Source organism: Neolamprologus brichardi, chromosome 20, assembly GCF_056152115.1.
Source record: "Neolamprologus brichardi isolate AB-2024 chromosome 20, ASM5615211v1, whole genome shotgun sequence".
Lineage (NCBI taxonomy): Eukaryota > Metazoa > Chordata > Actinopteri > Cichliformes > Cichlidae > Neolamprologus > Neolamprologus brichardi.
The window spans coordinates 39525-54957 of record NC_142123.1 but is presented as its reverse complement, the minus strand read 5'-3'; the positions used below and the strand labels follow the sequence as shown (position 1 = coordinate 54957).

The 15433-nt window shown below is 37.6% G+C and overlaps 2 protein-coding genes across 2 annotated transcripts; both read left to right on the top strand.

Moving 5' to 3' along the window:
• Positions 1-779: 779 nt before the first annotated feature.
• On the top strand, positions 780-5453 carry LOC102778864 (kelch repeat and BTB domain-containing protein 12-like). Its single transcript, XM_006785716.3, has 10 exons — positions 780-918; positions 1647-1822; positions 2229-2410; positions 2511-2643; positions 2882-3115; positions 3229-3587; positions 3673-3946; positions 4451-4598; positions 4685-4882; positions 4963-5453. Exons 2-10 carry the CDS (start codon positions 1652-1654, stop codon positions 5109-5111), a joined length of 1848 nt encoding a protein of 615 aa, XP_006785779.2. The 5' UTR covers positions 780-918; positions 1647-1651; the 3' UTR covers positions 5112-5453.
• A 1038-nt stretch (positions 5454-6491) lies between these two features.
• LOC102779140 (bone morphogenetic protein receptor type-2-like) lies at positions 6492-15315 on the top strand. The gene is made up of 11 exons (XM_006785717.2): positions 6492-6548; positions 6767-6976; positions 7211-7369; positions 7850-7951; positions 9374-9480; positions 9585-9806; positions 10683-10797; positions 11060-11217; positions 11403-11556; positions 12689-12825; positions 12907-15315. The coding sequence occupies exons 1-11, from the start codon at positions 6512-6514 to the stop codon at positions 13021-13023; spliced, it is 1518 nt and encodes a 505-aa protein (XP_006785780.2). The 5' UTR covers positions 6492-6511; the 3' UTR covers positions 13024-15315.
• Positions 15316-15433: the final 118 nt, after the last annotated feature.

Here is a 15433-nt window from a genome sequence, read left to right as displayed (position 1 = left end):
CTTTTTTCCCATTTTTTATTTTTATTTTTCTAGTATCTGTCACTACTATGAACTTAGGGCCCAACAACATTTAAAGCACCAAAATGATGTAGGTCCCATCTGTAACCAGAGAAGCTGCTCCAGTCACTGGTCAGAATTTCTTTTTTTTTTTTTAAAAAAGTCCTCCTTTAAGTGACAGAAACGTCAAATTATAGACTTCCCAACTGAAACTTCTGGGAATATTGTTGGAAATGGAGAAAATAACTTACCATTTCACTTTTTAAAAAAAAAACAAAAAAACTTTTTTCATAATTTTAAAAAATCTTTTTTTTGCAGTGGTAGAAAAATCAATAGAACTTTTTGAAAACAGTTGACTCACAGTCTTGTGGACATCCAAAGCCTCAACAATCACCTGCATTAAAGCCTCATCAGTGAGTTTCCCAAACTAACAAATAGTTAGTTTTATATTCTCCTTAGTTTTAATTTCTTTGTTTTCATTTCTTTCAAAGTCTAGCTTTTATTTTTATTTTATAAAAAAATCACATATCTTTAGATTTTAATTTAATTTTAGTTAACTATCTTCAAACATACCTGTTCATGTCATGTTAATTATTCATATGGTCTCTTAATGAAATTGCACAAGTAATTAGAGTGAAACACTGCATGAATAAGTTTAAGGACAGACTGCTCAGTCATGTATAGAAACCTGAACAGGACTGCAGCCCCACCAGCACTTGCTGGTCTATTTTAAACTCGTTTTTGACAGTGAACATGCTGTTGACCCCCACTCGCCAAAACAAAATGGCACAGAACACAAGAGAGAACTGGCAGCAAACAAAAACTTGACAAAAACAGCCCAGCCTGTGTTGTTGTTTTGGCAAGGAAAACTGATGTAATCTCATTTTAATACTTCTAATCTTGGTTCTTTGGACAACACTGGTATGGTAACTGTTTTTCTGCATGTGCTTAGCAAATATAATGCATGCTATTTCTGCTTCTCTGAACCGTGTGTGCGTGTCTGTGGGCTGTTTATGTGTAGCTCACGCACACAGAGTGTGGTTATCAGCTGCAGGGGGGGAACCACATCAACATGTAGTAGAGCGTTATCTACAAACAGGTCAATGCTATTTAGCTTTTTGAAGTATATTAAATGTTGCATTAGTTAAGGCAGACTCTTTAACATGATTGTGTACATGTCAACGTAATTTATAAAAACAAACGAAAGATGTGCTCATTTGAACTGCTGTTCACACTTAAAAGCATGATCAGAGTTCACACTGCTCATGTGTTCATAATATAATGGCCATTGTGACTGGCATGAGTTAGCTCACTCATGCAAAGCACTCCCGGCTGAGCTAATGAATACACTTGGTACTCATTAGCTCAACGTGAATAAACAAAAAGTGGAACTAAACATGCTCCGCGCATGGATCAGACCTACGGAGGAAAAGTGCATAGTCATTCAGTCTCACGTGGGAGAAAACTTTGCATGCAGTACCTACTGACAACAGCGAAGCTGCGATAGTGAAGAGGAGGTAGATGCAGTTGAAACTGCATACAAGTGTGCATAGACCAAACTTTCACACATGTTCACTGATTTTGTTTATTGATTTATTTAATTGTAATTACTGATGCATTTTCCACAACTCCCCTCTCTTCAAAACAAGAGTCCATGGATGCTGAGGTGCTGCACTCTGCTCAAGCAGAGCATGGCTCACTTTTGCTAAGGCAGCTTGAGAGGATGAGAACAGCTAAGGAGCTCACTGACGTGGTGCTGCTAGCTGAAGGGATCCCCTTCTATTGTCACAAGGTGGTGCTGTCTGCATTCAGTCCTTACTTCCAGGTAAAATAGTCAGGAACAATAAACCGTATGCTTGAAGGAAAATGAAGAACACTATTTAAATTATTTGCAATGCAATTATTTTTATTTTCCTGTAAAATACCTGAAGATATGCAATACCCAAAAGTACTTATGCACTACATTACTTCCATATTACTTATAATTATAAACATAATACTAAAATCTACTTACAGTATAATTATTTCTTTGTTTCCGGTAATTTCAAATAAAATACATTGGAAATTATGTTGTATTGCAGGGGAATTAAACTGTTCGTTGCAGGCCATATTATAAAGTGTTACCATATTTTTTATTATTTTTTTCTGAACTGCTCCAAGCAAATGTATTAATGATACGCAAGGCTGTAGTTGTATCATTTCTTACTGTTCTGGTGAATCATTGTGTCCAGGCCATGTTTACATGTGGTCTGAAGGAGACGCAGGGAGGAGAAATACCACTCAGAGACACTTCTGCACAAAGCTTAAGGCTGCTGCTGGACTACATGTACTGTGGCGAGCTCCCACTAACAAACAACAACATCCAGGGAGTGGCCGTTGCTGCCTTTCTGCTACATATAGACGGAGCCTTCAGGTGGGGTGAAACTGACAGAGGGGTACTTGGTAAAGGTGTCACCTGTTAAAGTGCAAGTTTTATACTTAAGAAGTACTCTCCTTGTTTTTACTGAGGTAAGGTTGTGCCAGAGTCACATGGAGGCCTGTATGGACCCGTCAAACTGTGTTGGTCTGTACCACTGGGCCAGGAACCTGGGAGCAACTAGCCTCGCTGACTGTGCATTGCGATATCTTTGTCAACACTTTTCACAGGTAGGGTTTAAGTATTACCAATGTGAAATAATCCCTCAGTCATAGTCTTTAAAAATTGTTCATGAACCTACGATTAATGAAGTTAGGCCTTCCCTAAATTATCAGAAGAATCAAAGTTCAGTGAAGCTTTTGAACACTGAGGAAATCTCTGAATATCTTTTGTTCACTTTGCGATGTTGTTCTTATTTTATCTTATTTTATTTTATCTTCATTACTTATACTGTCTTTGTTTAACTAGGTTTGTGAAGAAGAAGAAGTGCTAGAGCTGAATGCTCAAAGTCTTGGGGAACTGCTTGGCTTAGATGACCTTAACGTATCACAGGAGGAGGTTGTTTTGGAGCTGGTGCTGCGCTGGGTGGAAAAGTGCAGGGGTGACTCAGAAAGGGAAGCCCAGGCTGTGGAGTTGCTCAGGCACGTCCGACTGGAGCTTGTGGATCCTGGATTTCTCCGTAAAGCAAGGAGGAGAAACCCGGTATGAAGAGATTGGAATGAGGTCCAAATATAATAAGGAGCAAGACTCCCTATTTATATTTGTCCTGAGATAAGTATATAGATATATCATTCTTATACTTATGATTCTCTCAGGTGCTTCTGCGGGATTCTGAGTGCTTTGGGATGATTGATGCTGTTCTCCAGACGTCAGGTCTCTGCGAGGCCGCAGCTCCTCCTCGCCGAGCTCTTCGCTATGGCATGGAGACAACAGATTTGCTCCTCTGTTTGGGTGGTGTGAATAAGGAGGGCGTCCCTGCGCGGCGTGGAGGACTTGCTGACCTCAGTTTTTGCTTCGACCCCCATGTTAAGAAGACTTACTACATCCCCTCTCCCCTGAGGGGCTGCAGCATAGTGGGACAGATCACAGCAGGCGCAGTGAGCCGAGAAAACATCATAGTGGTGGCCGTAGAAACAGAAGACCAACATCGAACAAAGGGGGTTGATATCTACAGGTTTTAATCCCTTTGCATATCAGAAATCTTTTTATCAATAGGCACCACACTGAATTAACAAATGAACTACTTGTTTATCTTCCAGGTATGACAGTTCAGAGGAGAACAGCTGGGTGAAGTTGTGCTCAGCAGCTTACAGGGACATGTATGCTTTAGGGCTCATAGGAGATGCCCTCTATTTAATCGGTGGTCAGATGAAAGTGCGTAATCACTACGTCATCACAGACAGCATGGAGAGATGGTCGCTGAAGAGAGGAGGCAGCTGGCTCAGCTTTGCTCCTCTGCCTCTTCCATTAGCCTGTCACTGTGTTGTGACACTGAAGGAGCATCTTTATGTGCTGGGGGGGTGGACACCACAGGTACCCAGACTCACCATCTTAACCCTTTAAAGCCTGAGCCATGAAATAATTGCCCCAAAAATTCATCTTTTTAAACTGAGTGTTTATGGAACCTTCTTACAAAATAAAAGAAAAAATGTATTTGTATATATGAGTTTGAATTTTTATCATACTTGTTGTGTCTGGCCTTTTTTTTTTTTTTACATGGTATTAGTTAAAAATGTAATGTACAATTTATTTAGGTTTTTCACGGGGAAAAAAATCATACTGAAGTTGTGGAAGTTTTAAAAATTTACAAAAACTTGCCATATAAAATCCACACAAACTGGTTGTTTTTACCCTGAACATTAACATCAGTATTGTACTTTTATTTAAAATCATTTTTGTTTTTTAAAAACAATTCCCACACGATAGAGATGGTGAAATAGTTACTGAAATATTTCTGCTTCTCATTTGTCCAATATGTCCCCATGTCCTCATCTTTTTCTTCATCTCTCTGCCTAAATCTCTCTTCCTGCCTTTCAGGATCACCCTGACGACGAACCTGACAAGCTCAGCAATCGTGTGTTTCAGTTTGACCCCGGCAAAGACAGATGGACAGAGTGTGCCAGCATGAAGTACTCCAGGTACCGCTGTGGGTCAGCTGTACTCAATGGAGAGATCTATGTATTAGGTCAGACTACCAAAACACATAACTGTATCTATATTAGTATTGTGAAATTTCTGCACTGGGGCAAGAGTAGATGCGTTTGTTTCCAGGTGGTATAGGATGCGATGGAGAGGACCGTGGGCAATCGCGTCGTTGCCAGAGCTCCGTGGAGATCTACAACCCAGATACAGACGCCTGGAGACCAGGACCAACCATCCCCACATCCCTACTTTCCCTTCGAACGAACGCCTCCAACGTAGGAGTAGTGGTTGGAAAGCTCTATCTCTGTGGATACTACAAGGGGGCTGGTCAGTTACTGAATGCCTGTCAAATAATTTTTAAAAGCACTTTTGCATGCTCTCAAATACTTTTTCTCTAATGGCTGCAGGCCGTCATGAGATCATCACCAAGGAACTTTTGGAATTGGACCCTGCAGACAATGTGTGGACAGTTGTGGAAAGACGAGCAGCCATGCACGACAGCTACGACGTCTGTCTGGTGGCGAATCTTAATCCTCGAGATCTCTTCACACCCTAATCCAGCTCCTCCTGGGCCAGTGTGTGTGGAAAGTAAGCGTCTATACGCTAAACCCGGAAAGCCTCATTCAAAAAAGCTTTATTCACTCTTGGTATTTGGAAAAAAGAATAACCAGATTAATTTTCACTATAATTAACTAACAACTTATTTTTTTGCTATATGAGTATCCAAAGTCAAACTTTAGATAATGCAGTTTTATGTTATATGTCAATGGGACATTAGCTGTAATTAAATATATATTGTGTTGTATGATATGTTCAGTCAAAAGTCTGTTTGTTACATGTCCTGTCCAAGTAATAAATTTTACCTGTAAATGTAAGAATAAAAGAAAAATCAACATTCTGTTCTGTGTATTTTCTATATGTGGTATAAACTGTTAAACTAACAAGTGCAGCCTTCTTTAAAGTCACAAAATCTTGCCTATACAAAAGTCCCTTCCACCACTTTAACTCTTCTTTCAGTAAAAAGAAAGATGGCAAGAAAAAAAAGCTAATTTTATATTTAACAAGCTATTTATTTTGCTCTTCAGTCAAACTACAGAAACCACAGAAGCCTCACACTGACTGCTACTTGTTTTTGTTTTGTTGTTTTTTTCTCTGTGTTGTCAAACATCACTTGGACTGAAAGGATGTCAGCAGAAGAACTTGGTGACCTCTTAGTGAGAAAACCTTTTAAATATATTTTTCTCTCCTTTTTTTTGGATAACTGCATGTTGAAATGATATAATAATAAAATGAAATAATAAAGTCACGTGAAAAAGATGGAGGATTCAGGTGTGTGTTAACGCAATGCCACAATCTTACCAGGAATGGACGTCCAAGTAGATTTGACCCAAGGTCAGACTGTGCAATGCTCATTAACTACAAAAATCCCAAAAGTTACATCTCAGACTCCCCATGCTTCAATCAACATGGTAGAACAATGAACACCAATGAACACATCTGTATACCAAAGTATTCTAGGGTCAGATCTGAAGACAGTGGGTCATACAATCGGAAATTCCCAAGCATTCACACAATACCTGGTCTTTCATGCACTTTTTTAAATGAATAATAGTGATATAGTCAGTCTAAAAAACCTCTACATTGCCCTTAAAAAAAAACATTTCAATTCATTAAGATGAATGCAGATTTCACTGTAGTATTTGATACAGCAATCTTGAGATAACCTAGCGCATACTTCCAGAGTTCTTTGAAATTGCCATTTTGTGAGACCTTGATGATGATAGATGATGCCGATAGTCTGGGAGGCTAAATTTAATCATGTTTTAGACAACAAGTGTCCTCGCGCAAGGATACAAGAGCAGGTGTGGGCTGGTGGGAGGTGTGCTTGCAAGCATGAGAAACTAATCTCACATTCTCAGGACAGTCATTCAACTTCGCCGCTCAGGGTGAATAAACATGCTAGTAGAAAGGTGGTGGCTGATTTTGGCCTTGGGTGAGTATTTTTAAAATCATCTGCCAATCTGCTGTGTTGTTTGTGCCTTTTTCTGTGTCTGATTTTGATTAATGATGGCTGCTAATAGTTACAGGTTGTGTTGCTTGTGTTGTAAAAGGACTGTTGACTAGGCTAATTTAGACTCCTATGTTATTAATCACCGTTGTCATCTTACATTATACGTCCGACTTTCTTTTTATTCTTTTTTTTATTCCCAGAATGTATTATGTGCATCTACAGCAAGCCCTTACAGCAGAAGAGAAGGTGTTTTTTCCAAATAACAGAAAGTACAAAGCATAACTACAGGCAGAATAAGAAATACACTGCTGCGGGCAGTGTGAGCGGGTCAGTGCAAGTTTGTGAGACCACCGACTGTTGCGTGGGCTACTACCAGATCATTAACGGCACACCAAAAGCTGACGTTCTTGGTAAGAAGCCTGAATGTCTGGGCAAGTACGTGGAGTGTATACCGGGTGATTGAAAACAACAACAACAACAACAACAACACATTTTTAGCACATTAGCAAAAAAAATCTAATGATTGATAAGCTAGTTTAAAGAAAGCCCCCGTGCCAATTGTAACAACTGAAATGTGCCATGTGCTGTGAAGTATAATGAAGTATGTAATATTGTTTGTCGTGCTCCTGATTTTTCGATTGCAGCTTGTGACAGAATTGAAAAGTCATGCCCAGATGAAACCTGCAAGGCACAAACACGCATCAACAATCAATTCTTGACGTGCATGTGCAACACAGACCTCTGCAATGGCAACATTACTTGGGGAAAAGAACAGACTTCACACCCCTACTCTTATTTTTCAGGTATGGTATTAATAAGGTTATATAACCGTGAATTACTAAATAAATGTATAATTTAAGAATAATATTTCATAATACAATTAGAAGCATTTAAAAAGCCTAAAACACTTCATGTCCTTCCCGTGGCAACCCCAAAGGAATTTGTGCCCCTCGGGGAATCAAACCAAAGATCTTTTTCTTGTTAGGCTCTTGTTATACTGAATATATATTCAGGTGGTTGACAAATTTAAGGAAAAATCAACATTAAGTGTAACATTACCAGACACCCAACACTTGGCGTTGATTTGTCAGTATCTGGAGCTTTCTTGGAGGGAGCAGTTAGCCAACACCATGCCAGCAAAATGGCTCACACACCATTACAGAGATCTCTAGCTCAAATCGTTGTGTTTTTCCTTTAATTCTTCACCCATTCGCATGTGCGATAGATATGATCATTCATTCACAATTCAACTGGCACCTAATCCTTTTTTCTCCCCTTTTTAGTCGTCTTCATGAAAAAGGCTGTGAAACCTCTGGTTGGGATTTTGCTCTTTATGTGTTTCTGGATCGTTGCTGCTCAATGGAGAAGTTGCCTAAAAAAGAAAAGTAAGGTTCTTTTTTCTTCAAAAACATTAGTTATGATTTAAATACCACTTGAGTAATTCAGTTTGACCTGACTGACTCCACAGCAAAAAAAAAAAAAGAAAAGAAAAAATAGTGAATCTTCTTTTACACCTTCAAAGTTATGCTTTACCCTCAGATTTGTCAGAGAAGTCCAGCGCAGGGCAAAAACACTCAAATTCAGTTTGTTATTTTCCTAAAAATAACAATGTCACTTTTAGTTTTAAAGAAGAATTTTGCAGATTTCTAAAATAATGTTTTCTTGTTGTCTTTCTAAAAAAAAATTCAAAATCACTCTATGTGTCTGTATGTTCATCAATTTGAAGAGATGCACCTACCTGTTTATGAAATGCCAGGCCTGCCAAAATGAATTAATTAAATACATCGTTAAATAATTGATTAAATGTGCCAATAATTAATTAAAATTTGAATAAATTAATTAAATACATATTTATGACATTTAATTTAATATAAATGTCATAATTTTATCTTATATAATGCTATTTAATGCTATTTTAATGCTATAATTTAATTAATTATTCATTTTGGCAGTCTTAATCCCTAGGGTCAGGACTGCCAAAATGAAATAATAAAATCTGACCTTAATGAAATAATTAAATGTGTCAATAATTAATTAAAATGTGAAATAAATAATTAACAATTAATTAATTAATTAAATATGTCCAAATATGTATTTAATTAATTAATTACATATATATATATATATATATATATATATATATATATATATATATATATATATATATATTGATTAATTGTTGACACATTTAATTAATTATTTCATGATGTATTTATTTATTATTTTACGGTCTATTTAATTAATTCATTTTGGCAGTCCTGGCATTCCATACTTGTTGAGTCATTCTCTGGGATGTGTAACTTGCGTGAATTTCATTAAGGGATAACATCGCATGTGATAAAAGTTGACAACAAGCTGGCCAGCTCAGAGGTTGAAGACTGTGTTTTGTTTAAGGTCCATTTTCTGCCTTCAGTTTTCCTTTTTTGTGTTCAATATTTGCACTGCATGTTCACATCAATCAACTGTGATGAGATATTAGGTTTACTTGTCTATTTTTAGTATTAATATGGTAATAATGTGTCCATTTGTCTTTTTTAATTCCACAGAAGAATAAAGCTATTGTTTCCACATTTTCTCAACTTAAATTGAGTTCCCATGATGTCTTGGCCTTGAAATGCCTTCATTCTATGTGCTACGCTGACCTTGTTTTTATCTGTGTTACGGTACTCCCTCTGCTACTCTTCAGTCACATTTCCATGCTCTCAGTAACTAATCAGGAAGCTTTCAAATGAATGGTGGCTTTATTGTACTACCAGATTACTTTCTATGAGTGGCAACTAAATCACTTCTTTAATATAATATTTCAGAGAAGAATCTACAGTCCCCCAGTCATGATTACCACATCCGACCCTCCTGTTCCTGCCAAATGACAAAAACCTCTGAGATCGACATCAGTCAGATCGAGCTACAGCAGGTATGCTCTGCTATGAAACAGGTTAATTCCACAGTAGGTAGTGTGCAAATTATTAGCAAGAAATGCATGCAGGTTCTGATACTTTACTTGTTTATGTCCTGCAGATTGTGGGCCGAGGGCATTTTGCAACTGTTTTTCAAGGGACATACCAGGGCTCTGTGGTGGCTGTCAAATTTTTACCTGCAGCCTATGAACATAATTTTAACACAGAAAAGGAGATTTATGAGCTACTGCTGTCAAAGCATACTAGCATTGTGAACTTTCTCGGTGCTGGGAGGAAACCAGATGACAAAAGCTGGTTCATCGTGCTGCAGTTTGCTGAATATGTGAGTGAAAACCTTTGCACGAAGACAACAGCTGCTCAAGGAAAAAACTGCATGAAACAGACCAGAGAAATATTGTAAATAATACTAAGAGTCTGTTACAAGTGACAAATAGAATATATAGGTAAAAGAAAAATATTTATTCAAATTATCTAAAGTAACGGGAGTAAATGTTAAAGAAAAATGAATAAATGAACAGGCACTACAATAAAAATGTAAAATTATATGTCAGGTTAAGCCACTGTGTTTAAAAATATTTATTACACCAGCTATTCTACCCACATCTCTTATTTAATCACAATGATTTCAGCTCCTTTTTGATCCCATTGGAGACTGAAGGAAACATGTCGCATTATGTGGCTCATTCATCATTAAAACCATTTCTGATCAGATGTCTAGTCCGAGACAGAATTATCGTAGAGTAAGGCTAATAAAATTATTGCAAACACTAAGTGGAAACCACTGTGAAGATTTTAAGATGGGTATACTGAACAAAACCATTAATAAAGGTTTAATGGGCAGGGGTCAGGATTGCTGCCTCACAGCAGGGAAGCTTCCTAGTTTGAGTCTTTCTGTGTGGAGCTCTCACATTCTCATAGTCAGAAGACATTCATGTCATATTAAGCTGTTATTCTAACCTGGACATAGATCGGATAATCCGGTACTGTATGGTTAAACCTTGTAGGACTTCAGTTCATCAGTAAGAGTAGAACAGCTCTACGTAAAGTTTAAAACTAATGCTAATGTGTGAAATATAATTGCTTTTCTATATTTATGGTTGAATAGTTTATGTTCCTTGGCTTTAAGTCTATAGCGCTTTATGTATTTGAAACCACTGTATGCTTCAGGTACGAATGACTATTATCCCTTTGATTTCAGGGATCTCTTCATTCCTTTTTGTCAAAACAAACCACGAGCTGGATGTTCTCACTGAACCTGTGCCAGTCGCTATCACAGGGACTTTCCTATCTCCACTCTGACCTTCTCAGCCATGGTACTGGCCAGAATAATATTGCAACAAATGCATGTGTGCATGGGTTATCTGTTTGATGTGGGAAGCATAGAGTGCATGTTTTTAAACTATTATCATCAAGAATAAAGATGAGTTGTTTTTATCCAAACAATGGATCTACTGCAGTGATTCATCTAATGTGGCCACAAATCTTAAATAATGATAAGCTGTTTATGTGAGGCTGTCTTGGTATGTGAGAGTAAGCTACGGGAACAAAATATTGTTTATTGGATTTTTCATACAGATTTGCACAAACCTCCTGTGGCCCACAGAGACCTCAGCAGCTCCAACGTGCTGGTGAAGGCGGATGGTACCTGTGCCCTGTGTGATTTTGGATGCTCCACCATTCTGCGTTCTTGTTCAGAGCCTTACTGCAGGCACAACCAGAATAAAAACACGAAGGTGAGACACAGGTACTACTGTTTATCCACTCAAATCCTCTTATCTAAATAACAAAACAAAAATACTTGAAGACCTAGACTTGCTGCTGTTTTTTGAAGTAATTAGAGTTTCACACTAGAATTACATGAAATGAAAACATCCAATATTATTAGTTATTTCTAATAGATAAATTTGTATTTTTGTAGTGTATTCAACTGGGCACGCTGCACTACATGGCTCCTGAGATCCTGGAAGGCTTTGTGAACCTGAACGAAAGCATGTTTCTCATGCAGGGTGACGTTTACGCTTTGGGTCTGCTGCTGTGGGAGATCTGGATGTGCTGCTATGATTTATTTGAAGGTTAGTCATTATGAGTAGATGATATGATGTTATGATGTTCAAAAATAAGTCCAAGGCTCTTTAGAGTAGTACAGAAGGCCAAGGTAAAGTTATTCAGAGCACTTAAACGGCTTGGCAAACTGTAAAAAGGTTGCTGTATATTGTGTAGCTGTAAAGTGCAGCTTTATTTGACTAGAAATTAACTTTATTTTACATGTAAGGTACGTACTACAAGAAAAAGCTTTTGTGTTTCTGTTCATGGAGTGAAACTGTGGAACAGTTTGAATATGGAATTAAAGCAATGTCCAAACAGAAAACAGTTCAAAAAGAGTTATAAAAATATGATCTTCTCGAACTATAAAGAAAGGGAAAATATTGATAATAAGTGAATGTCTCTATTTAAAAAAAATCATGATGTGATATTATAGTATATAGTATATATTATTTCAGAAATCTGTTCACTATTTTTTTATTACAAATTATATCAGTAAGGAAGCTGACTAAATATTAACTGATAACTTATGGAAAGGGGTGGGATTAAATAAGTGTGTACTTCTTCCCACTCCCTTTCAACATGTAAATGAATCAGAACGGTAGCAATATTGAAATGTATTGACTTTTGTATTGTATTTTCTCTCTCTCTCTCTTACTTTCTTTACTAAGTGTGCCTGTATATTGTTTACACGTTTGAAATAAATTAACAAACAAACAATAATGGTGCAGCAGTGCAAATGATAAATGTCATGTCATACACCTGTGTGTTTCTGATGTGTTTGGAGTCAAATATGATACTTTTAATGTAGTCTGAATTTAGAAACAAAAAACTGCAGGTCGTTCAGTTTTCTCTGCTTTAAGGCGAGCCTATTATTGTAATGGGTTGTCATTATCAACAGTACAATTGCAGGCTGTTGCTAGAGTGTCCAGCTTTCATTCCTCTCAGAAAAGATCAATTACCACACTGGCTTTTCAGTGGGTGTGTCACTGAAAGGGGAAAGCCGATCTGAATCAGAAACTGGTGAATAGTGCGCTCCAGCTGGCCTGGTTTCCCAGTTGCTTGAAATCTGATAGTTAATGCATTGGTTTCTGGGCTGACAAGTCATATTTTCAATTCACTAAGCCTAGAATAAACTAATAGCACTGCTTCCACCTGCAGGCGGAGCTGCACCACAGCATCTTTTGCCATATGAACTAGAGCTGGGAAGCAATGTAACACTGGAGAGCCTCATGCTGTACGTGTCCTATATGGACAAAAGACCCTGTATACCTGAACACTGGGAACTGCTACCACAGGTATTCTTGCATAGGAGCTTTGTGGTACCACTTACACCTGTGGTGTCTGTAATGTGTGGACTGAATGTTTATTGTTCTCAGGGAGCTGCACTGAGGGAGCTCCTGGAGGATTGCTGGGACAGTGATTCAGAAGCCCGACTGACAGCTCACAGTGTTGTGGAAAGAATAACCTCTCTTCAGTCTTCTTACTCTCTGTGACTTCTTTTTCTGTTGTCTTTTCGGGTAGACATAATTTTGTACTGCTTTCCTTCAGAGACCTTTAGTAAAAGAGTCTTCAAAGAATGCCTTAACATTTAGTGGCATTTATAACTTCATTTCATTTATAACTTTATTTCTCCTAATCAGAATGAGAGAGAACCTGCACCTGCATCAGCTGCCATAATGATCTCTTATTTGGCAGTTCTGATATAAAGTGAACTCTGATAGCATTACTCAGCAGGCTCATAGGCATTTCTGTCCCAGTTTACTCAGAGCTATACTGACAAGGAGACTGAATTTGATCTCATTAATACCACTGACGCCTTACTTCAGCAGGAACTGGTTTCACTGTTTCTTTTAAAGCCCACAGGATTTGTGTTCCTGCTATGGAAAACCCTGTGGTATATATTACAAAAGAGAACTGACCAAGGCAGCAGCCATGCAAGTTCAAAACATCTCAGAAATGCAACAAATATCACCCAAAAAGCAAATGTTTCATACGTATAAACTCAATTTAAACTAAACAGTCACTTCTAAAAAAAAAGAAAAAGAAAAAAGATCAGATCAGAGCGTTTCCTTTGTTTCTTACTAAATATTCCATGATCAACTGCAAGTGGGATTATTGGAAAGTGCAAGTATTTATTTCAGTTTTAAATTTCAGGCTAAATCTAATTTTTAGGTCTTCAAACACAGAAACATGAAATTCATGTTTTATTGACATTTATTCTTCATTAACTTCAGTATCTCAATGATTGAGTGCAATAACTGTTGAATCCCAGGAGACTCCCCCAGTGCATATATCTTACACTGTGTAACTTAGCTGCCTTTAAATTAATGTGCATAATGTTACCTTTTTAATCCCATTTATCACTTATGAAAGCGAGGATGGCTTCAGGGACAAACTCCAAGCGTACACCGTTTGACTGCTGTGGCTGGGCTTTGAAGGTGATGCAGAATACCAAATATAATATTCATTTAAAAATGTATAATCAAGGAAACTTGTGAATTAGAGAATTTTCATTTATTAAATTAATTATAAAGATTATTTTAAAACTGACCACTAGATGTCACTGTTCACTCACATCTATTTGTTTCCAGTGGAAACAATGGATTGTGATCTCGTCACAAATCTATTCTTAACACTACAACAAGGAAAAAAGCCAGCATGTTCAACATGTGGCCACATACTTCTGGCTTACACTTGAAATATATTTATTTAAGCATTTCGTTGTTTAAACTTTTGCATTCAACTGAAATGTTGTTTTCATGCAAAAATGTCACTGATGTTTCAGAGATGCAGGCTCATGCCTCAGCAGCATGTCTTTTGATCTCCAACCTTCAAACACAAGTTTAAAACTGTTTCTTTGGCATTGCCTTATTGTATGCTGCATGCACTGAATTCCAGTATGTAACTGTCATTACAAATGTTGCTGTGATTAAGTCACTGTGCTTAAAAGTTTGCACAAAGCTCCAAAAATATGACTTTATGGGTCATCAAATTTTAACAACAGTAGAGAAACAAATGAGAAAGAAGTATTTGAACCAGTACAATATGCTTGTGGGGGGTAACCCAACGAAGGAGTCAGCCGAGGATGAATAAGTTTAACAATTTCCAAAAATCCACAAAGAACAGTAAACCTCATTTTAACTCCTGCCCTACTTTTAAGCCCACTTTCTGTTAGTGTTCTTTTGATGTTACCAACCACAAAAGCCAGAGACGTCATGTACAGCAGTCTAATCGTCTTGCAGATTTTCTGGGTGATTTAGTCAGAGAGCCACTGTGGTATTTTAAAATGCTATATCTTCAGTTTCAAACACATTGCTTTCCTCAAAATATCTTGTAGCTGTGAACTCCTCGTCCAGCATACGATAAAGCTCAGTCCTGTCAGCTGAAACTGCTACTGACACTAATGATTATTTGGAATAACTTGTAGTTTCCACTTTTTTAAACTCACCTTGTGTCACATAATCTGGAGTGGGACCTGCTGCTGCTGCTTCACTCTCTCTGGCTGTGTTTTAAATTAAGGGCCACACATTACCTGGTGTTAAGTTCTGCTAGGGAAATTTGGCAGATACAGTGCAGATACTGGTTTAATAACTGCTGACAGCTAAACCATCCTTAACTTGTTAGTTGTACTCTGCACACAACACAGCCACAGAGCATGTATCTCTCACTGTCCTTGGCTTCTGCTGTCTTATTTCATGAGGTTTAACCGAGGTTACTTTATCTTTAACAGTTTTTTGTTTCTTTGTTTTACTGTTTAAAATGTACGTTTTAAATAAAAGAATAAAATCCCCTTTCTCTGACTGCAAAGTCTCTGCCAACTTCCTTAGAGTCTTCAAAGCTCGCCGCATGGCACAGCATCACCACAAATGTCTGATTGAAGTGATGGATTTAGGGTAAATCTGA

Coding starts and splice junctions, on each gene's coding strand:
- LOC102779140 (XM_006785717.2), top strand. CDS start 6,512: ATGCTAGTAGAAAGGTGGTGGCTGATTTTGGCCTTGG. Junction 7,370..7,849: donor CCCCTACTCTTATTTTTCAG/GTATGGTATTAA, acceptor TCCCCTTTTTAG/TCGTCTTCATGAAAAAGGCT. Junction 7,952..9,373: donor AAGTTGCCTAAAAAAGAAAA/GTAAGGTTCTTT, acceptor ATAATATTTCAG/AGAAGAATCTACAGTCCCCC.
- LOC102778864 (XM_006785716.3), top strand. CDS start 1,652: ATGGATGCTGAGGTGCTGCACTCTGCTCAAGCAGAGCATGGCTCACTT. Junction 3,947..4,450: donor TGGGGGGGTGGACACCACAG/GTACCCAGACTC, acceptor CCTGCCTTTCAG/GATCACCCTGACGACGAACC. Junction 4,883..4,962: donor TGGATACTACAAGGGGGCTG/GTCAGTTACTGA, acceptor TAATGGCTGCAG/GCCGTCATGAGATCATCACC.